The sequence below is a fragment of the Penaeus chinensis genome, chromosome 38 (genome assembly GCF_019202785.1).
Source record: "Penaeus chinensis breed Huanghai No. 1 chromosome 38, ASM1920278v2, whole genome shotgun sequence".
NCBI classification, from domain to species: Eukaryota; Metazoa; Arthropoda; class Malacostraca; order Decapoda; family Penaeidae; genus Penaeus; species Penaeus chinensis.
The window spans coordinates 24476726-24494588 of NC_061856.1; the positions used below are offsets into that span (position 1 = coordinate 24476726).

The 17863-nt window shown below is 41.4% G+C and overlaps 1 protein-coding gene across 2 annotated transcripts; it reads right to left on the reverse strand.

Moving 5' to 3' along the window:
- Positions 1 to 6968: 6968 nt before the first annotated feature.
- On the reverse strand, positions 6969 to 15323 carry LOC125046192 (tRNA (adenine(58)-N(1))-methyltransferase non-catalytic subunit TRM6-like). Of its 2 annotated transcripts, none has more exons than XM_047643895.1 (10): positions 15269 to 15323; positions 13415 to 13522; positions 12656 to 12813; positions 12428 to 12537; positions 11806 to 11978; positions 11514 to 11687; positions 11130 to 11254; positions 8629 to 8825; positions 8191 to 8358; positions 6969 to 7607 (listed from the first exon to the last, which is right to left on the reverse strand). In XM_047643895.1, exons 2-10 carry the CDS (start codon positions 13504 to 13506, stop codon positions 7437 to 7439), a joined length of 1368 nt encoding a protein of 455 aa, XP_047499851.1. In that variant the 5' UTR covers positions 13507 to 13522; positions 15269 to 15323; the 3' UTR covers positions 6969 to 7436. The 2 variants fall into 2 exon arrangements, with proteins under 2 accessions (XP_047499851.1, XP_047499853.1); XM_047643897.1 differs by having other exon boundaries at positions 15263 to 15296.
- Positions 15324 to 17863: the final 2540 nt, after the last annotated feature.

The window sequence follows — 17863 nt, forward strand, 5'->3', positions numbered from 1 at the left end:
CCTCCCCTCCCTCCCAAGATGTTCCTACACCCTCCCTTATACCTGTCCCTCCTACATCTTACTTCCCCACTTTTACCTCCTACCTTCCTCAGTCAAATTCTTTTGCCATTCTACATCCAGATGCCCTAATCTCTACTGCATCTACCTGAGTCCCAAACTGACACCAAAACCCCTCATCCACCCTCAAATTTCACAACTCCCGCTCCCTCCACACTCAAAGTGACTGCCGATATCCATCCTCCTCCTACTCATATTTCCCCCTACACCCCTTCCTCCTACTTCTTCCCAACACAGCCCCCCCCCCCCTAGCTCCATCGACATTAATCCATCCCCTCTATCCCTTCCACTCCCTCTGGATATACACGTGAATTCCTTATGTTACAACTATGCCCTTTCCCAGATCCTCCACTACTTTCCCCCTCTCATTCCTTATCTCATCCCCTAGCTCCTTCCCCTTCAAATTCCCCAACACACACTGTAACCATCATCACTCATAGATCATCTTTCTGCTGGTTGTTTTTTTTTTCCTTGTAAAATGGTGCTCCCTGTTGAGAGATTGTTGGCACTGTTCCTTTTGCCCTTTTGCAGTCACGGTGAGTTAATTCAGGACATGTAGGGAGATGTTGGGCGAAGCCGCAGTGCCATCCTTCGAGAGAGTTGTCAGTCCGCAGCAGGTCTAGCTGTACTTTCATATGTGTTTTATTAGATGTATGGAAACTGCCCTGGGGTGTTGAGTTGTTACTCGCTGCCCTACCACCTGCATGCTGTCACGGCCATAGGAGAACCCTCATTAACGTAATTACCATCAGCAGGTTTGCCCAGCTGTTTTCCGTTTGGTCATAGAAGTTATCTACTATGTCTATGATCCGTTCTGCTGTGCTTATTGCTGGCAACTTCGTCTCGGACAGCAGGCAGTCAACCTCTCAGTTCTCCAAGCAACGTTGTGAACTCAGGTGGCACAGTCCTTTCATTTGCACCTTCTTCACTTCTTTATCTTTAATGTAAATGTGGTGCCCTGAGATAAGTTTTAGTTTTCCTTTATAAGCTGGTATAATATGGCAATCTTCAGAGGGGAGCAAAGGTGATGACGAAGGAGGAAAGCCATGAGGTAAGTCCTTATATGATGTGACATCAATTCCGGGGAGTGGGAGTTGGAGTTCTGCTGTACATTGTTCTATGGCACTGACTGATTAACCTCAAGTCAAGTCAAAGGTGAAAGAAAAGACCCATTGCCAGGGAGGGGAAGACAGTGGGAGAGGGAAAGGATAAGAATATGATAGAAAGGATGATTTAGCGAAAGAGAAAGAGGCTAACATCGATGAACGTTGGCATATAAACCACAAGAAGAGGGCACACGGCAACCGCCTCATCAGATAAAAGGAAAGAGGACTGGAAGGATCACAAAGTGAAGGTCAACTGACCTCAAGTCAATGGACTGCTGTCCAATTCTGCCAAGAAGCTGTACTTCAGTTCAAACAGTTCACAGGCGGTCTTGGGCCACTTCGGATTCTAGTCCTGGAACCACTGTCACTGACTGGAAGCTGTTTCGTGCAGTATCTAGGTATGTCTGGGTGATGTAGTTCAACTTTAAGTTCTATGCTCTGTCATCTGGTGCGGTACATATTATTTCCGGTAAAGTTAAGTACTGTTAGGTTGGGTTGAGTTGGGTTGGTCAGGGGAAGACTGGGTTAGGAGCGACTCATGTAGACTTCAAATAAATTAGATGGACTAGAGTTTATCTAGTTCTTGTTTAGTATGAACCTCAAAGGATGGACCCCCCCAATCCCTTGCCCGTTGTTGTCGTGGGGGGGCTTAGGAGGCGGAGACTGGGACCCAATGCTGGGGAACTCCCCAACCTTGGGACTCAGCCCACGACTCAACAAATTTTGCATGGTCTTTTTTTCCCCCTCCTACTTTTTCCTTTCTGTCCCTTCACCAACCCCTTCTACTATCCACTTCCTAAGGTGTGAGAGCCGTGCTGAAAGGATGAAAGGCTGACTTTGTGCCAGTCCTGAACGGCCTGAGGGAGCCATGGGCACGGTATTCCCCTGCTTTAGTTGTCTAGCCCTTACCCCTCAAGCGACCCTGAGAGGTGGACCGTTTCTCTCCCCAACATACTCCAGGCTTATCATGGCCAACAATGAATAACCATTAACCATTAACCATACCATTATTAGAGGCAATGAGGCTTGCCTCTTCATCAAATAGCTCCACCAATTCAAACTCGCCCGATTCCCTGACCCCAAGCTCTCCTTTGACCACGGCTCTGAACACTACAACTAATACCCCCTCCTCAATGCCGACTAGTACAGTATCCACCCTAATCAACACCCCAGGAGACATTTCTACTCCCAACATGCTCAACTTCAACAACTATACCCCCACAACCTTCTTCATCAACTACCCCATCCTCCCTTATTACTACCTTACAACCTTATTGTCCACCTCCCCATAACACTACCTCCCTCAACACTACACCCTCTTCCACATGCCCCCGTCCTTCTACTACCCCCATCTCTACAAAATTCTTATATAATCTATTTAGCTCAGCCAAATGGGACCGATTTTTCGTGATCCCTCCCACAACTTCTCACACTTTCTGCTTTGACAACCTGTTTTCATTCCTCAAATGCATATACATCCTTAACTTGATCTAACCCCTATACATTACCTTACCCAACCTTAACCCATTTACTCGTCAATTCCTTTGCCCAACTTTGACAACTAATCACTAACTCAACCACCCTTCACTACCATTTACTATAGTGCTACATGACCTTAGATGTCTAGCACATTTATTTTGCTTTTAACCATTAACCATTATTAACCAAAGGATGGAGGGGACTAATTAAAAGGCTGATAACTAACTAGGGTGTAAGAATGTTCATGGATCCTTCATACTGTAATTGATGGTATTGTTATGAATTTGAATTTGTTTGACATGAATCCCACAACAGTGAAAATACAATTGCTATATAATCCCTGGTTTTGGGAACTGATGGGGTCGTTTTTACCTGCTTTACAAAGGTCGTGATTGGCTGCAGCTGGATTCTGCGATTAATCCATATCGATACAATTGTAGCAAAGTAAAGGGAATACTGTAGGAATGATAACTCACAAGTAACCCTCCCCAATCTCCAACTAAATATTGGTGCCCTTTATAGATAGTCCTCCAAAATCTCCTTACCACTAAGGATGTCAACTATTTCAGTACAAAATGTAATTTTAAATCTTCAGTTCATCACTTTTTATCTGTTTTCAACCCAACGGCTTAGACTGAGTGTCATTAATCTACATGTGGCCTTCGCTTATGTAAATTTCCAGGTTGAAGTGAAAGCACATTTCCTTGGGATGTTGCATCTTGACCCAGAATTATGTTCTAAGATTTGATTAGCAGGTTAAGAATCATGGTGAATATAATGTAGAAGGGCAAAATATACATCAGTAATGTCCAGCTAAGGAAGTTGCCACACCTTACCAACCACAGTGCTGCAACCAACTATTTATTATGATAGCATGTTTTAAAGATTGGATTGGGGGATTGGGAGCATATGATTTGGAATAAAATACAGGAACTATGCCAGGCAAAGGAGGTTGTATCAAAGTGCTTAGTTGTTAATTATATATTTTTCATTATTTGCAATACTCACTGAAGGAGTATTTATTACATCTTGTTTATAAAATAAACATATAGTGATCAGGGAACAATATGAAGCTTCATAATGAAGTTGGTGAGCTAAAGAGATTGGGACCTCTGGTTCTGATAAGTTTGACTTAACTTAACAGAACCAGATCGAACTGGCTACGAGATGTCTGTCGGTCCTCATGGCTCAGGAGCTGAGGCTGGCAGCGAGAATAGCCTCCGTTTCCGTGACTTTGCTAGGTCCTAGAAATTGAGGATTTCTGGCTCCTGGTATCAGCGTTCTGGCCCGCATCGTTGGACTTGGTACAGCGGTACGGGTAGTGTGGCCAAGGAGATCGACCACATCCTCGTTAGCACTCGGTGGAGGATCCTCCAGAACTGCAGGGTGTATCGAAGCGCTGAGTTCTGTGGAGCTGATCATAGATTAGTTGTGGCTACTCTCCGGGTCCACTTTAGAACCCCCCGTCGCCCAAATGAACACCCTATGGTGTTTCATTTGGACAGATTGAGGGAGGACGAGTGTACCCGGGGGTTTGCCGAGGCTATCTCTGGTCGTCTCACATCACTCGAGGGTCTTACAGACCCTGTTCTTATGTGGGATACCTTCAAGCGTGAAACGCTTGATGCAGCTCAGGAATCCATTGGTGAACGCCCAAGAACAAGACAGAATTCCCTCTCGCAGGAGACATTGGAAGCCACAGATGCTTTTCGTGCGGCTCGATTGTCAGGGGATCGCAACTTGCACCGCTCTCTGGTGCGTAGGACTAGGTCACTGTTGAGAAAGGATAAGGAACAGTTTATCAGTAATCTTGCAGAGGAGGTCGAAAGCCATTTCCTAGTAAATGACCTTCGTCCTGCCTACCAAGCCCTGAGAAAGCTGAACTCCAAGCCCTCCTCACAGACGACTGCAGTCCGCTCAGATCCTGTTGGGGTGCGTGTGCGTTGGGCTGAGTATTTTGAGCAGTTGTATAAGGTTGATCCACCAACAGTTAACATGGATGCGGGTAATGTTGAGACTCCTCTGCCAGACCCACCCATCAGCGAGGATCCACCCTCCCTGACCGAAATCAGGGGGGCGATCTCCAAGCTGAAGAGTGGTAAAGCAGCAGGTGTTTGTGGCATCCCAGCCGAATTGTTAAAGGCTGGTGGAGAACCTATGGCAAGGGGCTTGCATGCAGTCCTGTCTGCCTGGTACCTTTCCCCCTGACCTGCTGAGGGGTGTGGTCATCCCTCTCTGGAAGGGGAAAGGGGATCGGTGGGACTGCAGCAATCACCGAGGTATTACACTACTCAGTGTACCAGGCAAGGTACTCGCTCACATCTTACTGAGACGTATCAGGGACCACCTGTTGAGGCAGCAAAGGCCGGAGCAATCTGGATTCACTCCTGGTAAGTCCACAATAGACCGCATCCTGGCGCTTCGAATCATTATAGAGCGCCGTCGTGAGTTCGGACGTGGGCTGCTCGCAGCCTACATCGACCTCAAGAAGGCGTTTGACACGGTGCATTGCGAATCTCTCTGGGAGATCCTGAGACTAAGAGGAATTACAACAAGGATTATTGGACTAATAGCAAACCTGTATACTGGCACTGAAAGTGCTGTAAAGTGTGGAGGGAGCCTGTCGAGCTTCTTCCCTGTTAGTTCAGGTGTGAGGCAAGGCTGTGTTCTTGCACCAACACTTTTCAACACTTGCATGGATTGGATACTGGGTAGAGCTACTGTCCAAAGTCACTGTGGAGCAACTCTGGGCAATATCAATGTTACAGACCTTGACTTTGCTGATGATGTTGCCATGCTCTCTGAATCTCTGGAAACCCTAGTGGCGGCTCTTGATGCACTTAGGAATGAAGCCCCTGGGGCTAGAGGTCTCCTGGACCAAGACCAAGATCCAGGATTTTGGGGGCCTGCTAGGAGACCCTGTCCAGTCGGTACGTGCTTGCGGTGAAAACATCAAAGTCACAAAGAGCTTTATATACCTCGGTAGTGCAGTTCACGACTCTTGGCTGTCAGACCAAGAAGTCAGTAGACGGATTGGCCTGGCAGCAGGGGTCATGAAATCTCTCAACAAGAGTATTTGGAGATGTCGGTACCTGTGCAGAAGGACCAAGTTATGTGTTTTCAAGGCCCTGATACTGCCAGTTTTACTCTATGGTAGTGAAACTTGGACACTATCTTGTGCTCTGGAATCTCGTCTTGATGCCTTTTGTAACAGATCCTGGGGTACAGTTGGCGGGACCATGTGTCCAACCAACGGCTGCACCGTGAGACCGGTACAGGACCTGTTACTTGCACAATCCATGATCGCCAACTCAGGCTATATGGCCACTTGGCTCAACTCCCACAGGATGATCCTGCCCATCAGGTTGTCTCTGTCCGAGACAACCCTGGATGGAGGAGGCCTGTGGGACGACCGAGAAGGTCATGGCTTGGGCAGATCGATCAAACCTGTCGTGAGGAACTAGAGATGGGCCGGGCCCCTGCCTGGCGGCTCGCCATGAGGGACCCTCGTAGGTGGAAGCAAAGGGTGGATGCGGCTATGCGCCCCTGCCGGCGTTAGCCCCAAAATGATGATGATGATGATGACTTAACTTTCATGGAGTCTCACGTTCACTAATTTTGTTATTAGATACAACCCACTGTCAATAAAATAAGCCTGGAACATGCACATAGTATTTAACACATTCTCATCAGGTTGAAATCTTATCTGCCAAATAGGATGCACCAACAAAGTTGTTAAGATCATCATCAAAGAGTTTGTTTTGGTATTGGTGGCACCAAAGTACCATCAATTCTATCATCAATTACCACCGATATCATTGTTTAAACTAGTAATCCAGGGATCTTATTTCTGCTTTATTTACATACAGGGCCAATAAGGTTAAACCTGGTTGGCCATATATTAAACCTTGTAAAACTTTTTTTTGGACTAATTTGATTTATGAGTGAAAAATGTAAGCAGGGTAAGCAAGTCTTTTACAGGGTAAAACTTGTGGCACTTGTAGCAAATTTCCTGTTTCACTGTTAGTTTGCCTTTTCCTCTAAGTATATGCTAGGTTGTCACACGATTTTGTGTTTCTATGTATTGTGTGTGTACATTTTTATTTGCTTTTGTACACTTGAGTGTTTGCCTGCATTATTTTTGTGCGAGTACATTTTTAGATTTGAATGTTTTTGTTAGGCCTTCCATATTGGGTGTGCCGCTTCTCTTGTGGCTACATGCGTTATACTACTGAAGAATAGTGCAAAAATAAGTTTTCAATTTTTCTTATGGCCTGACAGATCAGAGAAAGAGAAATGATAGAGTTGGAAGGTAGAGTTTCAATATGTTGTCTGAAAACTTTAATACTGACAAATTTACAGTTGTCTTTTCCCTCATTAGTGTCTCCAAAAATTATACAAGTGATGAAAGATTAAAAGTTCCTTTTCTGGAATGTAGAACCAACAATTTGCACTTTATTTACAAATGAGCAGAAAATAACAGGCACTTAGCACACTGCTCTTATTTATAAACTCATACAAAAAGTAACTCACATACTACATATTCATATAGTCATTTATTTACAAATATGTATAAATATAATTTCATACATAATATATGTAAATGTATGTAAAGGTGATGTTTTTAATTAATAATAAAAAATCAGTAAAACAAAAAACAAAGTCTGAAGAAAGAGATAGAGCTGGTACAAAATATTTACCAAAAATTTACATTATTGTCAAGAATGCTGGCACTATGGGTTTCCTATCAAAATATATCTTCATTAGTTTTCACTTTATTCTTTTCTTGCACTGCTACTGACTTGTAACTCTTGCGCCACATAAAATGTAGCCACCGCCTCCTGACATGTTTATCTCTGGGTGTGTCCTCATGGGCAGGACCTGGTAGTGCCGCAGCCACGTCTCACTCAGTCTCAAATTTGTGGCTCCTTGGGCCTTCACTTCAATAAAGAGATCCATCAGGGGCTGAAAACATAAAAGGATGATAATATTTCCTGCTATGTTCACTTGAATAAAATAAACCACTGAATCCTATCATGTACAAAGAATTTGTGGAAACCTTATAGAAAGTAAATTATCACAGCCATCAAAGGCTGTGAGGTCTTATCATTTGCTGCAGAAATGGAACATCAGTGGAGTACACAATTCACACACTAAAAATGCAGTTTTCGAATCCACAGGTCAAAATCTATATCATGATACTTGGAAATGTCACCATCACTTGTCACCATCACTTTCCAGCTTCCTGTAGAATTTTGGTAAAGGTTGCATTTGCATGTCTATATAGAATTTTGCCCCTTTGGGATTAAATGCATATAAACCACAAACCTGGTGTTCAAAAACTTGGCTACAATTTAGCCAATGCACCAACTACTTTGTTTATTCTTCAATTAAAATCAAGAGATAAATCTATAATTATTATCACTCAAAGAAGTAAAGGCATTTCTCTCTACACAAAATAAATTTAGCTTACAAGTAAATTATGTTGTATCAACTCACACATGGGGTAAACAAAACATGGAAAACCTTTTCTTCTTTCAACACTTACCTCCTTATATGGAGAAAACACCACAAACGGGTGGCCTGGCTTCAGAAACAGAAGCAACTCTCTGGTGATGTTAACTGGATGCTGTCGACAAACTACAACCAGGCCATCAATTTGTCCACTCAACACGGAGGAAGATACTTCTACGTCTTCTACCAGAGTTCTGACAAACTGAGGAAAATATCGAGAATGAAAACAAAAACAAAAAAACTTATCAATAGTAACTGAAAGTTTTCCTTAACTTCTGAAAATATGCCTTGATTCATTCTTTTGCTTTTAAAAAGGGTCATTTACAGTATTTTCTTGATCCAATGAATGAATTTTCTTCTTTTCCTTGCAACTCATAATTCATTACATGGACTAAGTTTGACGAGTCCTTTAGAGTCATGGAAGACTCCAGGAAATATACAAGTATGCCAAGAACTCCACTTCTCTACACACCTTCCGGGGTCTCTTAAAGGTCGATTTATTATCTCCCTCATTGCCGGCACCTTCTTTAGGGGTCTCAGCTGGGACGTCCTTTGTTTCTTCATCAATGCACATCTTTTCGGATTCTCCATTGCTCTCTTTCACATCTTCTTTAACTTCATCAGATGCTTTTTCTGTGTTTTCAACACTTGCCTCATTTTTGGCTGTATCTGTAAAAGAACAACAGATTAATTTTGCACAACACTTCATCACGTCTGTCTGTCTGTCTGTCTGTCTGTCTGTCTGTCTGTCTGTCTGTCTGTCTGTCTGTCTGTCTGTCTGTCTGTCTGTCTGTCTGTCTGTCTGTCTGTCTGTCTGTCTGTCTGTCTGTCTCCCCCTCCAATATACCCTTCCTATCACACCATCTTCCTCTTATGCCCATAACCATATCAGCATTCCACCAAAGTTCAGCCCCACCTATGTCTCCTACAGGATGAGAATGCTTCCTACAGCCAGAACTGAATCACCTGATGCATTCTACTCCTCACTTTTTAGATTAACACATGACTTTTAAGCATGCTACATCAGCAGATCCCACATTGCACGTTGCCCTTGAACCCATACCATGACGCTTGATGAGAGAGAAGTACAGGTAGAGAGGAAAGTAATAGAAGATGGCCTAGCTTTTCAAAGACTCCTGATCATCTCCAGCCTTTTTCCCTCACCTCATGCTTCTGTAAGGTACCTGAACGCATCATACTCAACCATCTGCTCTACTGCCTGCAACCCAAACTCTCACATTGACTGTATGGATTCTACCTGAGCGAGGAACACACCATTGCCTTCTAGAACTCTACAGCTGTGTCTCCTCCACCATTCTAGCATTCATAAACCTTAAAAGTGCTTCTAACACAGCAAATAAAGAGATAATCCTTGATCAGCCAGTGGAATTTGGTATGAAGGGACATTTACTGAAGTGGATACGAGGCTACCTCAGCAACAGAACTGCCTTTGTCCTTTTTAATGGAACCTGTAATACACCCAAAAATTTTGAAATGGCCACTGCTCAAGGTGTTCTTAGTCCACTGCTGTTTAATGTACTTTTGCACTGCTTACTCTCTCTCCTACCTGACATCCATGAAACCGTAGTTACCAGATATGCAGATGACATTCGCAGCCACTCTAATTCACCACAGGATATCCAGCTCTTTTTCCACATCTTTTCTGATTAATCTGCCACCTGTGGTGTTGTCATCTCCCTGGAAAAAGCAGAAATTTCTCCTACTGCAACCCAAGAATACTCCTAAATTTCATCATGGGAGGCAGAGATGTCCCTTGCTGCTCACAGTACCCTTGGTTGCATATACGAGTCATCCCGACCATCCTAGCATGACAGACAACCACCTCTGCCCTGGCAAGTACCTCATCCAGAGGTCTCCTTCACTCGAACCTCCAAGGCAGACCTTCTGCTCATGCAAAAGCAACTTGCACTAGAGGCCATCACCAGAGTGTCTGCATCTGTTCCCGCTCCCCACCACCTCTACATAGACAGCTCTCTGCAGGCACACAGGAGTGCGGCATGTGCCATGTTCTCCCCCACTATAAAACTGCCAGGAAGTGGCGGATGGGTTGGCCATAAATTATCCAATTTCTCAAGCTCTACCTACTGTGAGCTTCATGGCCTCCTGGATGCTGTCATTCTCCTCACTCAGAGGGGGCTGAACAGAGTTGTGATCTGTGATTCCCAGTCTGCCCTTCATGCCCTCACATCAGTAAGAACATTATTCTGTGCACAGAATAATTTCCCAGCTCGCCATAGCTCATGATAGATCTCTTGTTGTGCGCATTTTATGGGTGCCTTCTCAGGTTAGGTTCACGGCCAATGAAACTGAGGACACTCTTACTAAGACTGCTTGTGCCCTGGACATGCCTGATATACATGCCACCCCCTCCCCCCAGTGTTACAGAGAAATTATATACTCCAAATATCATCCACCTTTTATACATCTATAAAAAATTGTCTGTTGTCCACTGGACATAATAAATTAATCAAAACACATACACACACACAAAAATGCATGTGTCCGCATGTGCCTAGGTCTGCTCCCAAACACACCACACCTAAACTATAAAAAAAAAAAAAATAAATAATAATAATAATAATAATATTATTATTATTATTATTATTAATAATTCTTCACCTAAAACCTCTCTATACAATTATAATCTGTATAAATTTCTTTACACAAACTGATCCATTTATCACCCAATGCAATGCTTATTGCTTGTGAATGACAATTTCTGCAAATAAAAGCTAACCTGAATTTGTCCTTTTAAACTATGACTCGCATGAAAGAGGCTGTTTGAAGTGCATCAACGCCAAAAGTGGCCTCCAGTAATGTACAGCTGATCCAGCACTTGTCCATAGAACTGAAGCGACCCCAGAGCAATCAGTCAAGTAGGGGCCATTCATTCACACATCAATGCCATTAGCCTTAATATAGATATATATTCAAGGCTGAAAGGGAACTTACTTGTTGTCTGAGATTCTTTTCCATTCTTCAAGTTTTCTAGATCCAGGTCTGGCAGCTTGGAGAAGTTAATGAAGGACAGAACTTCTAGTTCTTGTTCTGTGAAGTTCATTAAATCTACTGCCTCCCTTGTGCAGATAGAAAAGTACTATATCAGTATCTCATGGAAGAATGGCTTTTAAGTAATTCATATTGTCTAGTAACCACTGAGAGATCTATGGTGTTAGAGCAAGTTAAAAAGTCTAACAGTTACATAATATTTCAACTTTTATCTCAGAGAAAGAAATAAAGAAAAGTGTATTTCTCATCACACTGATGAATCTAATTTTTGCACAAGATTTCATTCGGTTACAGACACAAAACCACAGTATGCTACTCAAAGCTTACCTCTGTGGATGGTTCCCCTGATAAACCTGCACTAGCTTCCCAGCTGTTCCCATTCGGTGTAACATGCCAGCAGTCACTAGGCCCTGACTGCCCGACTCAAATACAGCAAATCGTCCACCAGACTGCACATTGGCATAGCATAATATTTGTGATAACATGTCTATGCGGAGATTCCTGCAAAGGGGGTCAAGGAGGTTACCAGGTTTGTGAGACAAAAAAAAGTATTACATTTTGCCATCTCCTTACAAAATACTTGTGTAAACCATGATTCTGCTACAAGGTCTTTACTTACGCAATCTTAAGAGGGTCCTGTATATAGTACATGTTGTTTAGTAGACGTATTGATGGTTTCTGCAAAGTGATCACTTCGTCATATTTTCTCTGCTTCTTGTTGACATACTTTTCTTGTGAAAACTTTGTCTTGCTCTTAAAAGTTGTACTGTTTTCAGTAAGAGTCTGAATAACCTGCAATATATTTCATAACATTTTAGTATCATAAAAAGAAGTATTAATATCAACATCTTCTCTATGTTTATAAGCCCTTCTCTTTGTATATGTTTGTTAATGTGCAGATGCCATAAACACAAAAATCTAATGGCTATGCTAACAATATATCACTGACACAATCTGAAATTTCTTTATCTTTTTTCCTTACAGATTTAGTTTCAACCAGCTATGCACTCCTCACAGTGGTAAGCCACTGTGAAATGCATGTGTATCATGAAACTCTAAGTATATTTTAAAATCTAACGTCCACAGTTGAAGTGCACAAATGTTAATGTTGCAAATCCTGTTTAGAATATGGCTCTTAGAACCAAATGAGACAACACTAAACTTTCATTCCTCAGTAAATGGAAGTAATGAACAAAGCTAGACATCTAAACTGTAATCACTCTATACATGAATCATCCTACCTCTTTCCCCGTAAGTCCCGAGTCCTTCAACTGACTGATCTCTTCCGGGGACAGCTTCTGGGATCTTCCGTCATCACAAATGTTGCGGTTGTCCTCGCCGCTCTCCTTAACTGGGAAAAGAAAAGTCTTGTTCCACAACAAATACAACAACAAGAAGGATTAAGTAACACGTCTTTCCACACATATGGATTATGAAAAAATTTAGTAACTGACATCCCATGGACTTACCAATGTCCTCCATGTTGGTGTTTTCTTTAATCTGTATGATTTTGAAGAGTTTGTTTGATATTCTTTCCATCTTGAAGGAGGATCCAAATGCACAGCCCAAGGCTCCATCAAGGTTCAGTGTAAACTGCCCTTCCCCTTTCTTTCCAAACACAAAAGATCTGTTCATAACAAAACAAAAATTAGCAAGTGTATATCAAAGAAGAGTAATACACGTATACATACATTACAGTCTTGGTTATGATGGCAAAGTCAAAAAGTATTAATCGAGGACCTGACATTTATAAAGGCAATGAAAGTCATACCTATAAGAAAGAAGTCTATTGATCACATAATTTCTCATTCCTTTGGTCATCCCCTTCCATTTCCTCCTGCTTTCCCTCATTCCTCACAATACCTATAATTCCTATTAATCATTCTTTTCTTCTTCTCTGTTGCATGTACTTTTCCTCTTCAAACTCAAATGTTGAAAGGATTCGCAACTGCATATCAAAACTGTGTTATGACATCTCCAATTAAATTAAATTTAATAAAACATTTTGAATATAATTTATTTTTTAGTTATTCCTACTATCAAGATAAGTTTGCTGTACCTGACTGAATTTTTTGTGTGAGTGCAAGTTACGATAAATAGCTATCATTTACACACAACACACAAAAATGGAGGTAGGTAAAAGTCCCACACAGTAAAATATACCTGAAAACAGATGAAGACCCCAAATGTAAGGCTCAAGCAAAGAGAAAACTGAAAGACACACTGACCTTCCCTGTATAACACGACATGTCTTCATATAAGGTCCCTTCTGCACCACAACCACAGCTCCTTCATATATATTTTTTCTTCTGTCTGGCATGGTGAGTTGCAAAATACTGCAAAAGATACAAAAAGAACATAAATACCCTACATTAATATCAAATGCTCTTTCTGTAATAATATATCCTTTTAAATAATAATAATAATAATAATAATAATAATAATAGTAATAATAGTAATAATAATAATAACAATAAAAAAGATTTAGACTATGAAGTTTTTTGTAAATTTACTTTGTTTACACATATTTTGATCAAAATGAAACATTCACGTTTTCTTTTTCTCTTCCTCTAAAATTACTGATTCAAATGAGTTATTCATCTTATATAAAACTGACTAATAATTAAAATCCTCTGGCTTTTCAATACCAAGCACCGTATACAATGAACGAACACTTACCAAATGACTTGGCTGAACGAGAGAGGAGTTCAAAAGATGTTATATAATTTAGGATGATTGATCTACGGTCATGTAATTATTCAGAGTATAGTCATGAAGTGTTTGTCGTCTTTCATTTTTGATTTGTATTAACTATAAAAGAGTAGAAAACTGTCTTGGAATTCATCAACCTACCAATTCCTCGTAAAGTTTACTTTGTGTTGCATACACTGCCAAACCTTATGAGAGTCAACCAGTAGGATTCAAACCATAAAGTGGACACGGGAGATCGAGCAAAATGATTTCCTATGCAAAATTTAATAGGATAACCACCCTAGATATTTTAACATATAAATATAGACTACAGTGTCAAATCTCAGTGTTTTTGGTATCAAAAAACTTATATCTGTCTTCATAAGTATTGTATTTATAAAACTCAAATACAATATATATATACCTTAATCTTTTAATAATGAAATTTGCTACCATCAACAATTCTCTTTCATTTCTCCCTCAAAAAATGTTGGAATTTAAGGATAAGGAGTGTTATCATTCTTTTATTTCCTTCTGAAGACTGGACACTCAATACTTATGTACCTCAAACTCAACATTGAACAATCAGAAAATCTCTTGAAATGGAGTAAAATAGCTTAGCTGTACATAAACTGATTTTGAATTGTATGAAATATACATCCATCATGACAAAAGGCAAAACTAACCAGAATAACAATTACTATTTCTTATACCACACAGCATTGGTCTTAGTGTTCTCGTGAGTACTTTTCTGATTACTACAAAGCGACATATGGAATTGACAAACGGATGTAACCAGATCACATATTCTACCTATTAACTTCACAAAGGGCAGACCATCCATTTTTTACAGGATAGCCGACTCTCCATCACTTTCCTGTGGACTCCCCGTGCATCTTGGTGAAACTATTACCTAAAATAGTGTATGAGTGATGTCTGTAATAAGATCCTAAATAAAAAATAAAAAAAGGAAAATTTGCTTATAAACTAAAAGTAATTAAATTTCAATGCCGTGGCGACGTTCACAACGAAGTCTGGGATTTCTCTCGAACAATTTCCACTGATTCTCCTTTTCCACGGTTCCCCGTTAGGGCTCACCGAAGAGACGAATTTTCAGCGAATAAACAGTTACAGTGAAGAAGAAGAAAAAAACTAAACTTTCAGCGAAGCAAAATATAACCAATTTCAGTGAAGAAAAAAAAAAAACCTCAGCGAAGCAAAAAATAAACAGCATTTACCCCCATGCAAGAATTAAGTGACCTTGCTTACTCTCGCTAAATCAATCTAAAAATAATTCAGTCAGAATTACCCTCACAATACACGTCATATAGAAAGGGCCATTACATTCTCCAAAAAGAGAAATAAGACAAATAACACCAAAATACCCTTACGAGAGGCCAGTCCGGCGCCGCGACCTTTGCACAGTGTAAACAAACCCACATGTTAGGCTGCCCATCTTTCCAATGTTTTAAGAGAGCTTTAAACTATTAATTTATATATATATACGTTATTAATATATATAAATGAGTGTTTTTTCACGAGACAAATGGAATATAAGTTTTTTTATGATTTTTTTTCGAAGTATGGTGTCTTGAAAAGATGTATGTTATTTCAAAAATAGTTGGTCCGCTCTTGATTCGGCAAAACATATGGCAAAAATATTTGCAATATAATTTTCTATTGAAAAAAATATAAATATCTAAATTTAAGACTAAAATATGAACATTATAAATTCATTAACAAAGAAAACGAGGTAGAGAAAGAGGGGAGACTCGTCTATGAATTCAGAAAACAGATAATGAATATTGAAAGAACTCCAACCTTTCGCCACCCCCCCCCCATCTCTCCCTTTCTCTCTCTCTCTCTCTCTCTCTCTCTCTCTCTCTCTCTCTCTCTCTCTCTCTCTCTCTCTCTCTCTCTCTCTCTCTCTCTCTCTCTCTCTCTTTCTCTCACTCTCCCTCTCCCCCCCCCCCTCTCTCTCTCTCGCTCTCGCTCCCTATCTATCTATCTATCTATCTATCTATCTCTATCCCCCCCCTCCCCCTTCCTCACTCTCTCTCTCTCTCTCTCTCTCTCTCTCTCTCCCTCTCCTCTCTCCCCCTATCTCTCTCTCTCTCTCTCTCTCTCTCTTTCTCTCTCTCTCTCTCTCTCTCTCTCTCTCTCTCTCTCTCCCTCTCTCTCTCTCTCTCTCTCTCTCTCTATATATATATATATATATATATATATATATATATATATATCTCCCCCCTCTCCCCTTCCTCACTCTCTCTCTCTCTCTATCTCTCTCTCTCTCTCTCTCTCTCTCTCTCTCTCTCTCTCTCTCTCTCTCTCTCTCTCTCTCTCTCTCTCTCTCTCTATTTCTTTCTTTCTTTCTCTCTCTCTTTGCCTGTCTGTCTGTCTGTCTGTCTGTCTCTCCCTCCCTCACCCTCACTCTCTCTCTCTCTCTCTCTCTCTCTCTCTATTGCTTCTTCCCTCTCTCTCTCTCTCTCTCTCCTTTCTCTTGTGTATAACTTATAGATATATAAATGTTGTCCAGATTGAAATAGTGTATTACATTTTCGCTTAGCACCTCAAATGTCTAATTTTTACAACAATGATAAAATTATTCTACATTAGCCATGAACTCCCATTTGCACTGATAAACGCCTTCTGCAGAAAGCGCTGCCCTGCTGCCAGCAGCTTCGTAACCCTGGCACGGGGAGCTCATAGGGTACGATCCTTGAACCCGATATATGCAGACCTGTGCGTGTGTTCATATGAGTGTGTATTCATGTGCCTGTGCGTGTGTGTGCACATTCACATACACACATATATATGCACGTGCGCATGTGTGGATTTGCATATATTGAGGTTAACGTATATACGACTGCTGCCTTGTAGTTAAGTCCGCGCATGGTGAAAGGCTATGGGAGTTCACCCTATACAAAACAATCCACTGCCTTATGTTATATATAATATGAAAAAGGATTTGGGAGTCAACTCTGAGGAAAAATCCGGAGCCGGAGTCCCTGAGGCAGTTCGTTGTCGCTTGCGACCTCGTTCTGGTAACTCCTGCGACGCCGCTGGTGCCAAACCGCATCGGTCTTTGCCGTCCCTTTGGGTCCATCAGCTGCGTGGAGAGAGGGAGCCTACTGCATGGGCAAGTTTGCTTCACACATTATTTCGCCCAGGCACTGACTCTACCTAGGAAGTGGGTAGAGACAATAATGCCACAGTCGATATTGACTGATGGTGGCTTTCTAGCAAGCACATACACACACGCACACGCGCATGAATACACACACATATGAACACACGCACAGGTCTGCATATTTTGGGTTCAAGGATCGTACCCTATGAGCTCCCCGTGCCAGGGTTACGAAGCTGCTGGCAGCAGGGCAGCGCTTTCTGCAGAAGGCGTTTATCAGTGCAACTAGGAGTTCACGGCGGATGCAGAATGCCTTAGATTCTGATGTATTCATTAATGGAACTTCCCCTATTCGTTGACTCTCTGAAGCGTATATAGCAAACATTTACATTATTTCGGAAATCTTGTTTCCATTCTTTGTGACCCTTCTCTGTTATGCCATCGGCTGGAAAATTTCTCGATCAATAGTTTTTGTCGCGAATTGCTGGTTCTTTGAAAACTGCTACTTGCAACAGCTTTCAACTCCTTCTGTGCTTTGGTCCTTGCCTTTGCCTCCTCCACCCCGTGCGCTTGGCTGCGTCTCTCGTCCGTATCTGTTTGTCTGTCTCTGTCTTGGCTCGCTAGCGTCACAAAATAAGGAGCTTGATGTCATTCTCCAAGCTGGTCGATTCCGATTGAAACTTAAAGGACAGTAAATTAGAAAGGGTTCTTTGCCATCAGAATGCTTCGTTCTTTATCGTATTTTGTGTTAAGGTAATTTTAAATGGGCAATTGAGAAATAATGCTGTGGAATTTTAATCTGTGGAGATCTTCTTTTGCATGATTTGTTTTCTTATTCTGTGAGTCTGTTTGTGTCTGT